The sequence below is a fragment of the Lotus japonicus genome, chromosome 3 (assembly GCF_012489685.1).
Source record: "Lotus japonicus ecotype B-129 chromosome 3, LjGifu_v1.2".
NCBI lineage: Eukaryota > Viridiplantae > Streptophyta > Magnoliopsida > Fabales > Fabaceae > Lotus > Lotus japonicus.
Window position 1 is genome coordinate 17169430 of NC_080043.1, and position 15518 is coordinate 17184947.

At 42.9% G+C, this 15518-nt stretch overlaps 1 protein-coding gene across 1 annotated transcript; it reads right to left on the reverse strand.

The window, feature by feature from the left end:
* Nucleotides 1–13904: 13904 nt before the first annotated feature.
* On the reverse strand, nt 13905–15518 carry LOC130748629 (probable aspartic protease At2g35615). Its single transcript, XM_057601862.1, has one exon. It carries the CDS (start codon nt 15449–15451, stop codon nt 14126–14128), a length of 1326 nt encoding a protein of 441 aa, XP_057457845.1. The 5' UTR covers nt 15452–15518; the 3' UTR covers nt 13905–14125.

The window sequence follows — 15518 nt, forward strand, 5'->3', positions numbered from 1 at the left end:
CTGTTAATGGTACTTTACGCGCCATTTTGGGTCCTTTGATAGTAGTGAAGCATGATAGGCCTAATAGTCTTCCTGAGGAACACGAATCGTTTCACCCTAGTGTTAGAGGAGAAGAGCTCATTTTGGCTTTCCAACCTTCTTATCGCATGCCATTTCTCAATGACCCGAAACGGGCCTTTCGTTCAGCTCCTCCTAACCCCTCTGCTAACAACAAAGCCTACCTCAAATGGTTAGATAGGGTTGAGGAACACAAGAGGCAACACTGGAAAGATGTTGGAATTCTCTACTTGATTCAGCTGTCGAGATCCCAAATCTCGTATAACCCTGCCATGCTGTTGAGTGCGCTTTACTTTTGGGAGAGGTCTACTAATTGCCTTCATGTCCCCTTTGGCATGATTACCCCAACCCTCCTGGATGTTGCTGCCATCACTGGATTATGGCCTATTGGTGATGATTATCACTCCGCGCCCGCAGCTGCTAACCCCATTTCGATTCCCACTGACAACATCTCATTTGGTCGGTTTATTAAGGACCATTATGTCGAGAGTGGTGAGGTGTCTGATGCTGAACATGTCGCGTTCTTGTTGTATTGGCTTTCAGCTTACGTTTTTTGTACCAAGTCTTTGCGTATACCTGCCAAACTTTTACCTTTAGCCAACTTGCTCCACGAGGGTCGACAACTTGCCATGGCTAGGCTTGTTCTTGGCAACCTTTATCAAATGCTGAATGAAGCTGTCGAGGATATTCGGAATACCAAGACCGTTTCTTTGAATGTGGCTGGACCTCTCTGGTTATTTCAACTTTGGTTGAACGCGGTTTTCGAATCTCTCCTGCCGGTACAAGACGATCCCCCAGCTGTTTCTAACACCAGGATTGATGCTCACAGGCTCGAGACCCTGACCCCGGCTTATGATTCGTCAAGCTTTGAGGCTGATTTCAGAAAATATTTTACCATGTTTCTTGAGCTGAAGCATTATCGCTCTAGTTTTTCTCCTTATAGCAAGGCTATTCGTGGCCCCTTCTGGCTGAGGAATTCTTACCCTAACACGTGTGACTCTGCGTTGCCCAAGGAACATCATGTTACACTCTGGAGGACCATCCTTTCGCCTAGGGTTTTAACTGTAGGCTTTGCTAGCAGTGACTACACTTTGTGTGGCTACAATCCTTAGTTGGTTTCTCGACAGTTTGGGCTTAGCCAAGCTTTGCCCAACACCTTGTTTGACAAGAGCCTTGTCCTATACCCTGGGACTATCAAGAAGGCTTCTGCTTTTGACACGACTGTTCACTTCTATAACAAGAAACTCCTCAACCTGAGCCCCTTCAACTATGCTCCTTCGTACTATGCCACTAATGCTTTCAAAACCTGGTGGTCTGAGTATTGGGCCCAGATTTCAAAGCCCCTCGTAGATTGTCTTCAATGCATGACAGATGCTTTTCTTTTGCAGAAGCAGGACCTCAAGAAGACCAAAGGTATGCACCTGACAGAAATCCGATCCTTTCAAGAGTTCTTTGGTGTGGTATATTATCCAACTCTTCGCCTTCGAGATACAGTTGCGAAAGCAGCTCAAGTATTAAGGCAAAAATGGGAATCTAAAGCTAAAAAATCCAAGTTAGTTATTCCTCCTGGTGAGGAAGGTCTATCTTTTGTTATTCGAAAAATTGGCTTTAGGTTCCCATCTTTTCCCACGAGTAGGTTTGCATTGGCTTTTCCACCGGTCTTGCCCAAATGGGTTGACCATGTAAATATAAATGTGTTAGCCAATCAAGCTCTTCCTCCTCGAAAGCGAGTGACTTGGACTAAGTACCACTTATGGAACTTTCCGTATCATGTGCCCGTCGAAATCTTCAACCACATATCGCTGAACATGCGTATTGGTCAAGGTAATATTTCGACTTGGCCTTGACTTTGCTATTTTACCTCTTAATTTCTCTTTCCATTTGCAGCTGAAGTCATTACCCAACCGGCTCCTCAAGTTATTTCCCCGGTGGCCCACTCTTCTAAGGACAAGCCGGTCGAGATTGAGGATGATGATGAGGACGATAATGTCAGCCTTGCTGACAAACTCAAGGTATTTTCCTTTCGGCTTTTCATTTTTCTTTTAACTTCTTTGGAATATTGACTAATATTTTCTTCCGCAGGGTTGATAAAGGAAAGATAAGCCTACTGCTTCAGTTAGCCAGAAGAAGGCCAAGGGGGCTGGTGCTTCCACATCAAGCAAGGCTTCTACATTGGTGTCTGATGCTCAGCCTGAAATCGATGGCAAAGGAGGTGGTGGCGATGCCGCTATTCAGGTATGTTTCTTATTTTCAGGAATACTTTACGGCATTTTAGTTTGTGATTCCTTAATCAGATCGAGTTTTGCTCTGTTTCTCAGGCTGATGTCCATGAGCATTCCACTTCCAATCCTCCATCCCGTGAAAATTCTCCAGCTCCCAACCTTGCAAAATCCAAAATTGGGGGTGTCGAGAAGCCTCCTAAGGCTGCGTCTTCAGTTAAAAAGACTTCGACATCTGAGGGGAGGAGGAAGATTAGGAGCAAATCTGGTCACAAGTCTCCTCACCATTCCAAGAGCTCCACCAACTCAAGTCCTTCCAAAGGGTCTACTCGCCAGGTAATCATTCACCCCCATAGCTTTTCCACGTTCTGGTGGCTCCTCGGATGTGCATCCTATTTTACCAAAGGGGCCAGTAAAGAGGCCTAGGCTGACTTCTTCTGGTTTTTTCCGTAGGAAACTCAAGGTGCAACTTCTCCCATTCATGAAACAGAAACTCTTCCTGACAGGGATGCTAGCCCCATGCCTCCTCCAAAGTCGACGACTGCTATTGTGCAACTTTCGCCTCAAGCCAAAGGCGGTTCTTCATCTCGTGTGTCTAGCGAGAAGCTTGACATCTTATTTGAAGAAGACCCACTAGCGGCTTTGGATGGCTTTCTCGATGGCACTTTGGAATGGGATTCTCCGCCTCGTCAAGCTGATGCTACTGCTGAGACTGCTCAATCCAGTGGAATTGCCAATCTCCAGCAAATTGAGGAAAGCCTGGGTCGGCTGAAGGCTATTGTCTTCGACAGTGGATTCCTCGACCAGATTCGAGCTGATTCTCAAATGGGTCATACTGCTAAGGAATTGCTCGTCTTCCTGCTTGGTCAAAAGCTTGATTCTCCCCAGACTACTGCTTTGGCCAACCTTCAATCCTTCTTAATGGATGCCTTAGCCACTTTTCATCAAGCCAAGGACGTGGGCCAAGCTGTTAGCCTCAAGGAAGCTAAAGTCTCTTCTGGTAAAGCTCAGATTGCGGCGATGAAGGAGGACTTCAAAAAATTCACTGCAAGGAAGGTTTTAATTGTAGATGACATATCTGATGTCGACGCCAAACTCGAGGAGCTCCGTCGAGAGGTTGCTAGGTTGGAGAAGAAACGAGCTGATTTGGTCGAGGAAGGACCTGCTGTGAAGACTCAACTGGATACGCTGACCAAGGAATCCAAAGCTCTGATTTTCTCGACGAAGGAAGTTATCAAGGATTTGGAGATCGACCAGGCTGTGAAGAAGGATCTCGATGCCAAAATTGATACCTTTGCTGACCGCTTGAATTCTTTTAAATCTCTACTTTAAGATTTCCCTTTGTCAGTTTGTAATGATGACATTATTTTGATCATGGCTTGTGATGCCAAATTTCATGTACTTATTCGACAATATTTTTGGCACTTGACTGTTGGGCCATATAATTTGACCTTTAATCTGCCAAGTCTTTTCAGTTTCCACCACGCATTTATGTTTCATTTTCTGACGGCTACTTACTATTGTTGCACCGTTCAAATTCCATCGCACTATTTATGTAGTCATCGCTTGATTTCTGGGAAATAGGCCAATTTATTGCAGTCTTTTACCACGTTTTCTTGATTCAGTGAAAGTCTTTGTCCATTAAAGGCCAAAGTTATTTACGATGGTAGTGGTAATCTACGTGGCCTGTAACCATAAGATGAAGAGTTGGCAACTGATCGCCATTAATTAATGTAATCCTTTGTTGTTATACTATAAATAGAGCGTTTCTTGTTACTTTTCTTCAGTAACTTCTTCAAACTCCTCATTTCTTCTTTTCAGTAACTTCTCCAGGATTTCCTTCCCGTTTCCACAAACTCCTTTAACTATGGCCAGTCGTCGTCTTCTTAATCAAATCCGGAGCTTGGCCTTTGACCAGGATTTGTTTTGGGAGCTACATTCCTCTCTCTCCTTGGCTGAAGAGCTTACTGGGCTCATCAACCAACTTCTGCAGCGGAATATCATTGCTTCCGTGAAAACTCCTCTCCTGGAGTTCCTGGAACTCCTGAATGAAGCAGTGCCCCTGTATGAAGAACATCGGGAATTCACTGCTCGAGTGTTCTTTGCTGAACACCAAATTAATGAGAAGATGGAGGAGTTCAACGAGTTGAGGGCTGCTCTGAATCAAGTGGACCCTGAGGAGAGTGTGGGAGCTCTGAAAGTCTTGGTTGACAAGCTTTCCACTACCGCCCGCGAGGAGCTGGATCTTCGACAGGAGAAATCGCGACTGGAAGCCCAGCAAGAAGATGTACTGAGGCGCATGGAGCCTCTAAGGGCTAGATATAATAGTTATAGGGCCAACCCTCCTTTTTAGAGTTTTTTGCCATATTTGTAATGTTTCATTTTTAATTAATAAAACATTCGATTTTGGCAATCTTTTCCTCATTTTCCTTATTCGATGTTTACTTCATGCAACATTGGCTTATACGTTTTTAAGTACTTGCCATTTATTGTCATTTGTCGAGTTCTACCCCCTAACTCTTTAATCGAATAAGCGTTACCGGAAAGCACTGTCTCAATTTTGAAAGGGCCTTCCTAGTTTGGAGCCCATTTTCCATAACGTTTGTCTTTTTGATCAACCGGCAAAATAACCTTCCACACGTAATCGCCAGGCATAAGAGATTTAACTCTAACCTTTTTATTGTAAGCTCTAGCAATGCGGTCCTTTTGCCTGGTTAGGGTGTCCAACGCCAATAATCTTTCTTCGTCGAGATTGACTAACTCATCAAGCATCATATTCCAATAGTCTTCGCTTGGAATTTCCTCTTGCTTTTGGATTCTACATGACTGCAAATACACTTCTGCTGGCAGCACCGCTTCTTGGCCATACGCTAGTCGAAATGGTGTTGCCCCGGTAGCTTCCTTAGGTGAATTCCTGTAAGCCCAAAGCACTTGGCCCAAAGTTTGATGCCAGCTTTTAGGTTTTCGGCCAACATGTTTCTTAATTAAGGAGATTAGTGTTTTGTTGGCCGCTTCTACCTGGCCATTCGCCTGAGCATAATAAGGAGTCGAGGTTAGAAGCTTTATGCCCCAAGATTCCGCGAATGATGCCACTTTTTGACCCACAAATACTGTGCCTTGGTCTGTAGTGAGTGACTCAGGTAACCCGAAACAGTATACTATGTGATTCTGAATGAAATCGATCACCGTGTCTTGGGTAACGTTTTGTAGGGGAATTGCTTCTACCCACTTGGTAAAGTAGTCTATGGCCACTATTATATACCTATGCTGCTTAGAAGAAGATGGGTTAATCTCACCGATTAGGTCTAAAGCCCACCCTCTGAATGGCCATGGTTTGATGATTGAATGCAGTTCACTTGCTGGCACATGTTGTATCCCTGCATGTCTCTGGCAATCTTGGCATCCTTTTGCATACTCCGTGCAATCCTTCATGATAGTAGGCCAATACATCCCTTGTCGAAATAGGATCCACTTCATCTTGATTCCTGCCTGATGGAAACCACATAATCCATCATGGACAACCGAGGTTGCTACAAATGCTTCTTCTTCGCTTAAACACTTTAGTAGTGTTCCGTCGACATTTTTCTTGAATAGCTCGTTTCCCATGATGACATAATTCATAGCCCTATATTTGTCGAGATCAGAGAGATTTAGTTTTTCTTTGACTTCAATTAGTTCTTTCAGTCTAGATCTATCAACCATGTACCCTGATGCAATCTGCGCCAATTCATTGGCTTCTTGGTTGTCTATTCTAGGAATGTGACCTATTCCAACATCGTCGAATTTAGCCAACAAATTATTCGCTTTTACATAATATCTGGCTAGATTTTCGCTAACACACTTGTATTCCTTGGTGAGTTGCTTTATCACCAACTCAGAATCTCCTTTTACGACAACGTTCTTTGCCCCCAGAGCTAGCAAGATCTCGAGGCCTGATATCAACGCCTCATACTCAACTTCATTGTTTGAGCAATTATCCTTGATCCTAAATTTGAATTTCGTGGGGATGCCTTGCGGGGACATTATGAACATCCCGATTCCGGTTCCATTTTTATGGCTGGAACCATCGAAATATAACTTCCAAGGCTGTATGCCCACGTAAGTCACGATTTCTTAAGGCAAAGTATGATCCGCTAAGAAATCAGCAACTGCTTGCCCCTTAATTGCTTTTAATGGGGCATAAGTTAGTGAATATTCGGTTAGGGCCAAAGCCCATTTACCAATTCGACTGTGCAAGATAGGTTTGGATAACATGTGCTTTATTATATCATAATGAGAAAAAACCATTACATCAATTGGCTTTATGTAATATTTCAGCTTTACACAAGAGAAGTACAAGCATAAGCATAATTTCTCGATCATGGTGTATCGAGTTTCTGCGCCATTCAACACCCTACTTAAGTAAAATATGGCCCTTTCATTGCCACCTTCATCTTCTTGAGCCAGCATGCTTCCAATGGTTTCATCTGTGGCAGAGATATACAGCTTCATTGGCCTCCCTCCTATGGGTGGTGCCATTACTGGTGGGTTGGACAGGTACTCTTTGAGTTCATCAAATGCCTTTTGGTGTTCTGCTTCCCAGCAGAACATCTCTTCCTTCTTAAGTCGAAGAAGTGAGGAAAATGACTTGGTCTTCTCGCTGAGGTTGGTAATGAATCTCCTCAGGAAGTTAATCTTCCCCAGTAGCGATTGCAGTTGCTTCTTGCTGGTTGGTGGACTTGTGTCGAGAATGGCTTTGGCTTTGTTTTTGTTAATCTCGATGCCCTTCTTATGCACCACAAAACCCAAAAAATCACCTGCAATAACACCAAAGGCACATTTAAGGGGGTTCATTTTTAAGCCATATTTTCTCATCCTCTCGAAGGATTTTCTTAGATGCAATAAATGGTCATCCCTCGATGGGGACTTTACCACAATATCATCAATGTAAACCTGCATGAAAGTTTCAATAAAATCATGAAAAATGGTATTCATTACCCTTTGGTAGGTCGCGCCAGCGTTTTTCAACCCAAATGACATGACCACCCATTCATATGTCCCCAAGGAACCAGGACATCGAAAAGCTGTCTTCGACACATCCTCTTCTGCTATGAAGATCTGGTTGTAGCCTGAATAACCATCCAACAAGCTTAAGTATTCGTGACCAGCCGCTGAATCCACCATCATCTCAGCGATGGGCATGTGATATTCATCCTTTAGGGTGGCAGCATTAAGATCTCGAAAGTCAATGCAAACTCTCATCTTTCCATTCTTCTTGATCACCGCGACCACGTTGGCTAGCCAATCCACATATCGAGCTGTTCTGATGAATTTGCACTTAAGGAGCCTTTTGATTTCTTCCTTGATTTTTACCAACACATCTGGATGGAACCTCTTGGGTAATTGCTTGATTGGTTTCTTGTCTTTCTTGATGGGTAACTGCAATTCCACCAGTTCTCGACTAAGTCCTGGCATTTCATCATAATCCCAAGCGAAGCAGTCTTTGAATTCTTTGAGTAATTTAACCATCCTATCCTTTAACTCTGGGTCAATAAGGGCGCTGATGTATGTTGGCCTCTTCTCTGAGACATCACCCAAGTCTACTTCTTCCAAAGGATCCTGTGCTTCCATTTTCTTGGAAACATCGATCGCTGGTTTCTCGAAACCCAATGGGCTATCATCATAGATGCAATCCAACCTCAAGTTGCGGAGATCTTCAAATTCTTCGATGCTCTGCTCATCTTCTTCCAAGCATGTGCTATCTTTATTTGTTGTTGCCTCATCCTGAAGTGTCATCTCCACAGGCAGAATTAAGACATCGGTAGCTTCATCAATAGCCATTTCTTTGGCCATTCTTGCGGTCTCTAAGGCCGTTCTTATTTTGTTTTCGGCTGCGTAAGCCGAAATTCGAGCTATGCTCGAATTAATCATCTTTACCATTGTTTTGCCACTCAGTAGTGGCATCTTTTTCTTCATCGCTGTGCCATCCACTCATGGCATCAGGTTTGCAGGCTTCATTAAGGTTTAGTCCCCGGATGGGATCCAATGTCACTGAATACTCTGAGTATGAATTGAAATATTGATTGGCCACTGTGTCTAAAGGAGCAATTGTGGCTAAGCTCTTCTCGAAATTCTTCTTGCCAACGTAACCTGTCTCTGCTAAATAGTAGCTTTGATCCGCTTGTACGTTTTCGACAACCCCATCTGACTTCCAAATGGATATGCGTTGACGCAAAGTTGAGGGCACTGCCCCCACGCCATGGATCCATTCTCTTCCCAGCAGCAAATTGTAATTGGCCTTTGAAGGTACCACAATGAACAATGTGGAGCGGGCCACCGTTCCTATGGTTATGTTCAGCATGATTGCCCCCAAGGAAGAGCCCGTCTTTCCTTCATAATCGGAAAGTACCATATCATGGGGGATTAGGTCTGCTTCAGTTTTGCCTAACTTTTTGAGCATAAACTTAGGCATCAGATTGATTGCAGCTCCTCCGTCGACAAGGACTTTGTTAACTCCTTTCTCTTCGACTTTAGCTCAAACGAATAGTGGCTTCAAGTAGCTCTTCATCTATTCTGTTGGCCTTTGGAAAATAGCTCTCTCATCTTCGACAGACTTTTTTTGCATCACGTAGTAACACAAAGGGTTGTCATCTGGCTCTTCTTCGACATAGTAGTCTTCCTCGCTTTCTGTAACCTCTGAGATTCTATCGAATTCAGCAGGCAATATAGACACTATGCAGATGATGTTGAGGTCTTCTCCATCACTGTCATCGAAATCTTCGAGCATGTCTTCATCCTCATCTTCAACAACATCTTTCCCCTTTTCCTTGGCCGGGTTTGGTGGCACAGTTGTTCCCTGTTTGATGGCGTGGTCCAGCTGATTGATAATCGACGCCATGCTTGGTTTATTGCTAGGGTTGTCTTCTGGCTTTATGCCCCATAGTGAACGAAACTTGCCACCTCTTTCCCTTTCAGCTTTCCTTTTCCTCAGGAAACGTCTGAACTGAGTTCTGATCATTTGTTCAGGAGCATAGTAGTTCCCGGAGCCATAGGAGTAGCTTCGCGACACGCGGGAATTGTGGATGTAAGAAGATCCCTGGCCCAAGTCGATTTTCTGCCACTTTTGGTGTTGTTTTGGCCTTGGAGGTGCTGGCCTGAACAATTGGAATTTTGGTAACCCAGCATCAGGGACGTAAGTCTTGTCCTTACCTCTTAACTTCTGGCCTTTATGGCCATCGAGTTCCTGGCCTCTCTCAACCCACTCCTCGTGGGGATATTTCAGCCTTCTAGACACAGGCACTTTCTTCTGATAATGTTTTTTCATTTCAGAATCTTGGTAGGCTTTGGCTGCAGACTTGTCGAAGACGGCGCTGCATCGAGGGCACAACATGACTTCTTTCTCGCCATCTTTGCTCCGGGATAGAAATTCAACAAGAGTTTCTCCGGCCTTGGGGTAAACTTCATCTAAGCTCACCTCTTTCTCGACCTCTGGTTCCTCGACAACCGTGTTTTCCTCCTTTGCTTCCCCGAGTGTCAGGCCCAGATCTAACTTTTCAGAAATATCGATCATACCAATATAGAAAGGTTCCACATAGTTGGCCTCAGCTACTTGCAACGGATCAGAGTCAATCTTCATTTGGCCTTTAGCTTTCTCGTCATACTTGAGGCTCCCTGAATCCAATGCCCCCTGCACAAGATCCCTGAAACGAACACACTGTGAGGTCCAATGACCAAAAAAGTTATGATACTTACAATATTTCTTCCCTTTCCTTTGTTCAGGAGAAGGAAGCTTTTGGTCTTTAGGGACCACAAGCAAACCATCGGACACAAGTATATCATAAATTGAATCACATTTGGTCACATCAAAAGTATAAGTTTTCACAGCTGGAGTGGTATCCTTGGGGCTTTCTCCCCCAAGTTTGTTTTCATTTGGTTTCAATGCTTTACAAACGTAAGGATCGCCTGGCTGGAGCTCAGCCATATTGACATCATTTATGTCAATGTTTGCAGGGACTTCTCGATAAACACACGGATTTTGACACATTGGGTCAGCGTCTATGTACGCTACTTTTTCCTTCTTTGGCCACTTAGTGGTCTTGGCCTTTTCTTCAGATTTTTCGGCCTTTAGTAATTCGATGTGCCTCACTCTGTCTGCGATTAGGGACATATCTCGAATATACTGAGAATCGATTTTCTTTCTAATAGAATACTCTAGACCTCCAGCGGCTAAGACAACTAATTCATGTTCAGGGACATGAGTGAAACATCGAGATTTAAGCATCCTAAACCTGTTTAAGTAATCATCAATGGACTCTGCTGTCTTTCTTTTGACACTAGCCAAATCCTTTAAGCTCACCTTGCACTCTCCCCTAAAGAATTGTTCGTGGAAAATTCTTTCCAATTGGGCCCATGTATGGACTGACCTTGGGGCGAGGGTGGTGAACCAGGTAAACGCATTCTTAGTTAAAGAACTCGGGAAGTACTTCATTTTTAAATTTTCATTGATGGCTAAGTCCCCCGCTTCGATCTGGTACCTGGCTATGTGTTATACAGTAGACTCTCCTGAATCCCAAGAGAACTTAGTGAACTTGGGGACCTTCCAGCCTCGAGGAAGTTCAGATTCGAGAACTTCTTCTGTAAAGGCCGACACAAAATGGGGTCTATTCGCGAAACCTACGTTGAAGCCATGTTGGTTCAACAATTGTTCCACTACAGCAGCAACATTTTGTTTCCCCCCAGCGTTCTGGTGTCGAATTCTTTCTAGCACACCATCAGCGTGTTCATCCCTGTTCACCATATACACATTTTGCAATGGTGGTTGCACTGCCTCGTTTCCCCTAAACAAAGGGTTTGCCCCCATGTCTTGGTGTTGTGGCGCTTGATAGCGCACAGGAGCGGGGACATGGTTAGGCAATGGGATTTGATTAACCCTTGGGGCCGGTTGGATTTCAACTGGTGCCCCCAGGGCTGTAGCCAAACGATCCATCTGACGTGCCAAATGCTGATTATTGGCATTATTATTTTGGAGCACAGGGTTAATTATTTCACCTATCTGGCGAGATAGCATGTTAACCATTTCATGGTTACTATCATCCACTTGCTGTCTAATGGCTTGAAGTGAACTAGTGTTCATACCTGTAGACAAATAAATTTGTGAACTGGACCCAGGAATAGGGCCAGGAGGACTAACTCGACTTCCTAAGTTCAGCATTGTCCCATTTGCCCCAAAGGGGGGTATGCTAAATGGGGGAACATTCTCGGAGAACGTCGAATACGTACCCTGTACGCCCTGAATTATGGATGTAGGCATACCATAAGGCATGTCTCCCCTTGTAACCGTTGGAACAATTTGTGCCTGCACTGATGTAGACACAGGCATTTCTGCAACTGCAGAAATTGCCACGTTCTGGGTTCGCATAGTGGTGCCAGGCCCCATCCCGGTAGATACTTCTTCATTATTGTTACCGCTACTTCCCTCGGGGCTGCTCTGATTGCCCACGTTAGACCCTTGGGGGGAGGTTCTTCCTCGATTGCTTGCCATAATTACAGTCTTACCACTTCTCAGGTGCATATAAAACGTAAATCACAATCAAGGCAAGTAACAAATACCAAATAGCATGCAACAAACCAAACACACAAAACGCTTCTGTAAAACTTAGTTTTCACAAAAACGGTCCCACTGGGCGTGCCAATTTGTTTACGGTGGTTTTTGGTAAACAAATATCCTCTTAGTTCGACTAAAGGAAGTTTAGATTCAGGGTCCTTTTGAGAAAACGTTTTGCCAAAGTATTGTGTGTGAGTGGATGGTTTTCGACAACAATGAGCAATTCAAAAGAAACTGGATTTCATTAAACACGAATCAATTACATGAAGATCGAATAGTAACAAAGCGAAATGAAAATGACAGGAAACGTAGATTTCGACAGGAAACTACACAATAGGACTGGTAATTGACAAGCTTAAATGCAAGAAAACTAAACAACTGGTTCTGCAACGTACTCCTCCATCATCACGTCTTGCTCCTTGAGTCTCATTGATGCGGACATTAGAGCTTTTTGGTGAGTTTTTCAGAGTTGAGTTGGGAACCCTTTTCCAGATGATTCTTCTCGTATTTATAGTGCTTCTTTCTTCCCCCACGTTCTTGGCGGTTGTTCTTCAGTGCACGATGGCTTCGTGGGTTTGAATTTTGACGCCTTGCCCCACGTTCAGCCGGTAGTTTTGAGCACGTGACTTTAATTGTTTGTTTGCGACGTGGGTGGCCTTGAGTCGTGGGTAACCGCCGCGATTCGTGGCATCGTGGATATGCACAAGTGCTGATAATTGCCCATCACTCGGTAACTGCTTCCTTCGCTGAGTTTGTCGAATTTTCCCTTACTTCCTTGACTTTGGGGGATGTTACCTAACGAGTCTCAAGCCTTACCATGGTCCTTTCTGTCGAGAAATCATCTTCCTGACACCGGTGTCGAGAATCGTGGCGTTAATGATCTTGGCTCAACAGTACCAAAACTATATTTAACCCATTTTGTACTACTCCAATTAAACTCATTCACGTACCAAATTCACCAAAATCTGAACAAGAGTAAACTACATGCACTTATATAAGTGATACTCCACTCATTCTTAATTAAAATGTATAATTCATCTCACACCCTTTTAACTTGTGCGATGAAATACAAGAAGAGCAATGCTAGACAAGACGAAATGAAAAGCAAGGATATGTTATACTAGAATCAACTTAGTAGGATGGGATTGACGAAATAAACAGAAATTAGTGTATTTTTGTCATGTTATTTCATTTTTTTTACATTGAAATGATAAATTGTATCCGCCAGAAATCAATCCTTGAACCTTCCCATACCCAACTCATATGTCCTCATCTCCTACCGCTTGAGCTATCCTATGATGACTATCATATTATTTCATAACAAAGAGTATTGTTAATATCAAAATTCATCGGAAAATTTAAACAATAAATACTGAATTATTGATAGATTTTATAAAGGGACTTTTTCCATCGTCAAAATAGTTACTAAAAATACTTCTTTCATATATGGCCAATTTTATTTTTGTACATCGGAAAGATAAATTACACTCATCAGGAATTGATCCCTGTACATGTCCCCCCAGCTTCTAACACTACTTGAGCTATCCTACGGGGAGTCATGGCCAAATCTTAGAAGAGAAAGGCAATATTTCACTCGGTTTTTATTTAAATATTTCCATGTTAGCAATGAATTATATTTCCATCTCTAAATTCGTCGATAATTTAAAATACTTGTTATGTATTAGAGATAAGCTTTGGAGATCGATAGAAAAAAAATGGCCATGCTAAAATAGACCCGATTTATATTAGTGATGACTTTTGCGACGTAAACATCCATTTATAAATTTTGTCACTAGTTTTATTTCTATAATTCAACATGCAAGTATTTTGTGACAAATCCTGATTTTTTTTTTGCAAAATTTAAAAGAGGTCGGGTGGAGTCTACATCTTAGATATTGAGTTGAAGTGTCATTTGACAAACCTTGAGGGGAGTGATTGTAATTTAGTCTCTACAAACATGGAATAGAAGCATGATAAATGAAGAATATGATAAGAAAAGATGATTGATATAGAAAGAAAAAAGAGCAATGAGATGGAAGATCGGAAATAAGTTAAAGTTATCAAAATAGTAATGATACTTGAGTACGCATAATGCAAACACAAATAAATATGCCATGTTTCGCTCTACCTCTCCTTCTTACATATATTAGAGCAACTACTTCTTTTCTCTCTTCATTTCTTACTCTAAATGTCTGTTGGATGTTTGGATTATGCGAATTTCTACAAATCATTTTGATAAAATCTTTATTAGTCTACCCCATACATGCTAGTTCAAGCTACAATTAGTAGGAGCAAAAGAAACTTTCCCCCCTTGAATATCATACCCCACATGAAAATCTATCTGCGCCAAATTCCCAAAGATGGAGATTCCACCGAAAGAGCTAGGCACCACCGTGGAGCAAGTCAAGTTGTCCTCAATCAAGAGAAGAGTGTGCATAGGCTTCAAAACAACATCACCACCCGTGAAATGAAACACAACATCAGGAGGTGCACTCATCCCCTCCTTGTAGGTAAAACAAAAATCAAACGGGTAAGGACCATAATTATTCTCTTCCTCAACAGCAACAATTTCCTTCACCAAACTCACAAACTCATTGTACAAATTCTTTTCAAGGTATGTCAATGTCGATCTTGAATCAATGATTATGTTACCATCAGTTTGTCCTGTCTTCACCGTCTTTGCACCTACAGTGATGCCTTCAAGATTGAGGTAGTAGAAAGGTAAATCAGGTTTGATTATGAGGGGAGTGGAAACGACGCCGTTTCCTTGTACTATTGCCGCTTCCCCGAATTTCAATTTGCTACTGGAATTCGAAGCGAAAGGAAGCAAGCAATAAGAGAATTTGTGACCAATTTCATCGCCTAGTTGCGAAACTAGTGATAATGGTCCTGCCCCAAGGCCCACAATTCCTGTGGGTTTCCTTGATTTATCTGCAGTGATTTTGTTCACATACCCACATCCAAAAACAAATTTTGGAAAATTAGGTGGTGTAGCTGCAGTAGCATCAAAACTTATGGAATCAGAACCGAACCCTCCATAGCTGTATGACTCGTCACCGTAATTGTAACCGTATATGCATTCTCCAGAGTCACCACAAATATATTGAGAATATGGAAGCTGTGTGCAAGTTTCTGAATCGCATGGAAAGAATGCGAACGTGGAAGAATGTTTTGGATCATAAAATGAGGTGTTTTGAGCGAAGCATTTGGTGATGTCACAAGAGGAACACTGCACCCATGTGAGGTCACTCCCTGTGTCTGCAATGGCGAGTCTTTCCACAGAGGGGGTGCCAATGTAGATCCTCATGAGGTAATCACCATTGTTTGGGATTATGATTGCTTCAGGTGGGGATTCTTTTAATTTGTTCAGAGTGTGGGAGAAGGAGAGTCGATTTGCGCGAGAGATTGAGCGCATGGCGGCGTTTCTAATGAGCTGCGAACGGGTCATGGAAGAGTTGTAGAAGGGTGAGAGTGATGAATCATGGTGAATGAGATCAATGGTGAAGCTACTTTGGGTTTTACTTGGTTCGGTGAAGGGTAGAGTAGCGAGTAGTGAACATGAGGCTGCAAAGAAGAATGCTAAAGCATGCATGTTTGAGGAAATGCAGATGGAAGAATTAATTCTTGCTAGGATAGAGAGAGTATAAGGGAGAAATAAT

Coding starts and splice junctions, on each gene's coding strand:
- LOC130748629 (XM_057601862.1), bottom strand. CDS start 15,451: ATGCATGCTTTAGCATTCTTCTTTGCAGCCTCATGTTCACTACTCGCT.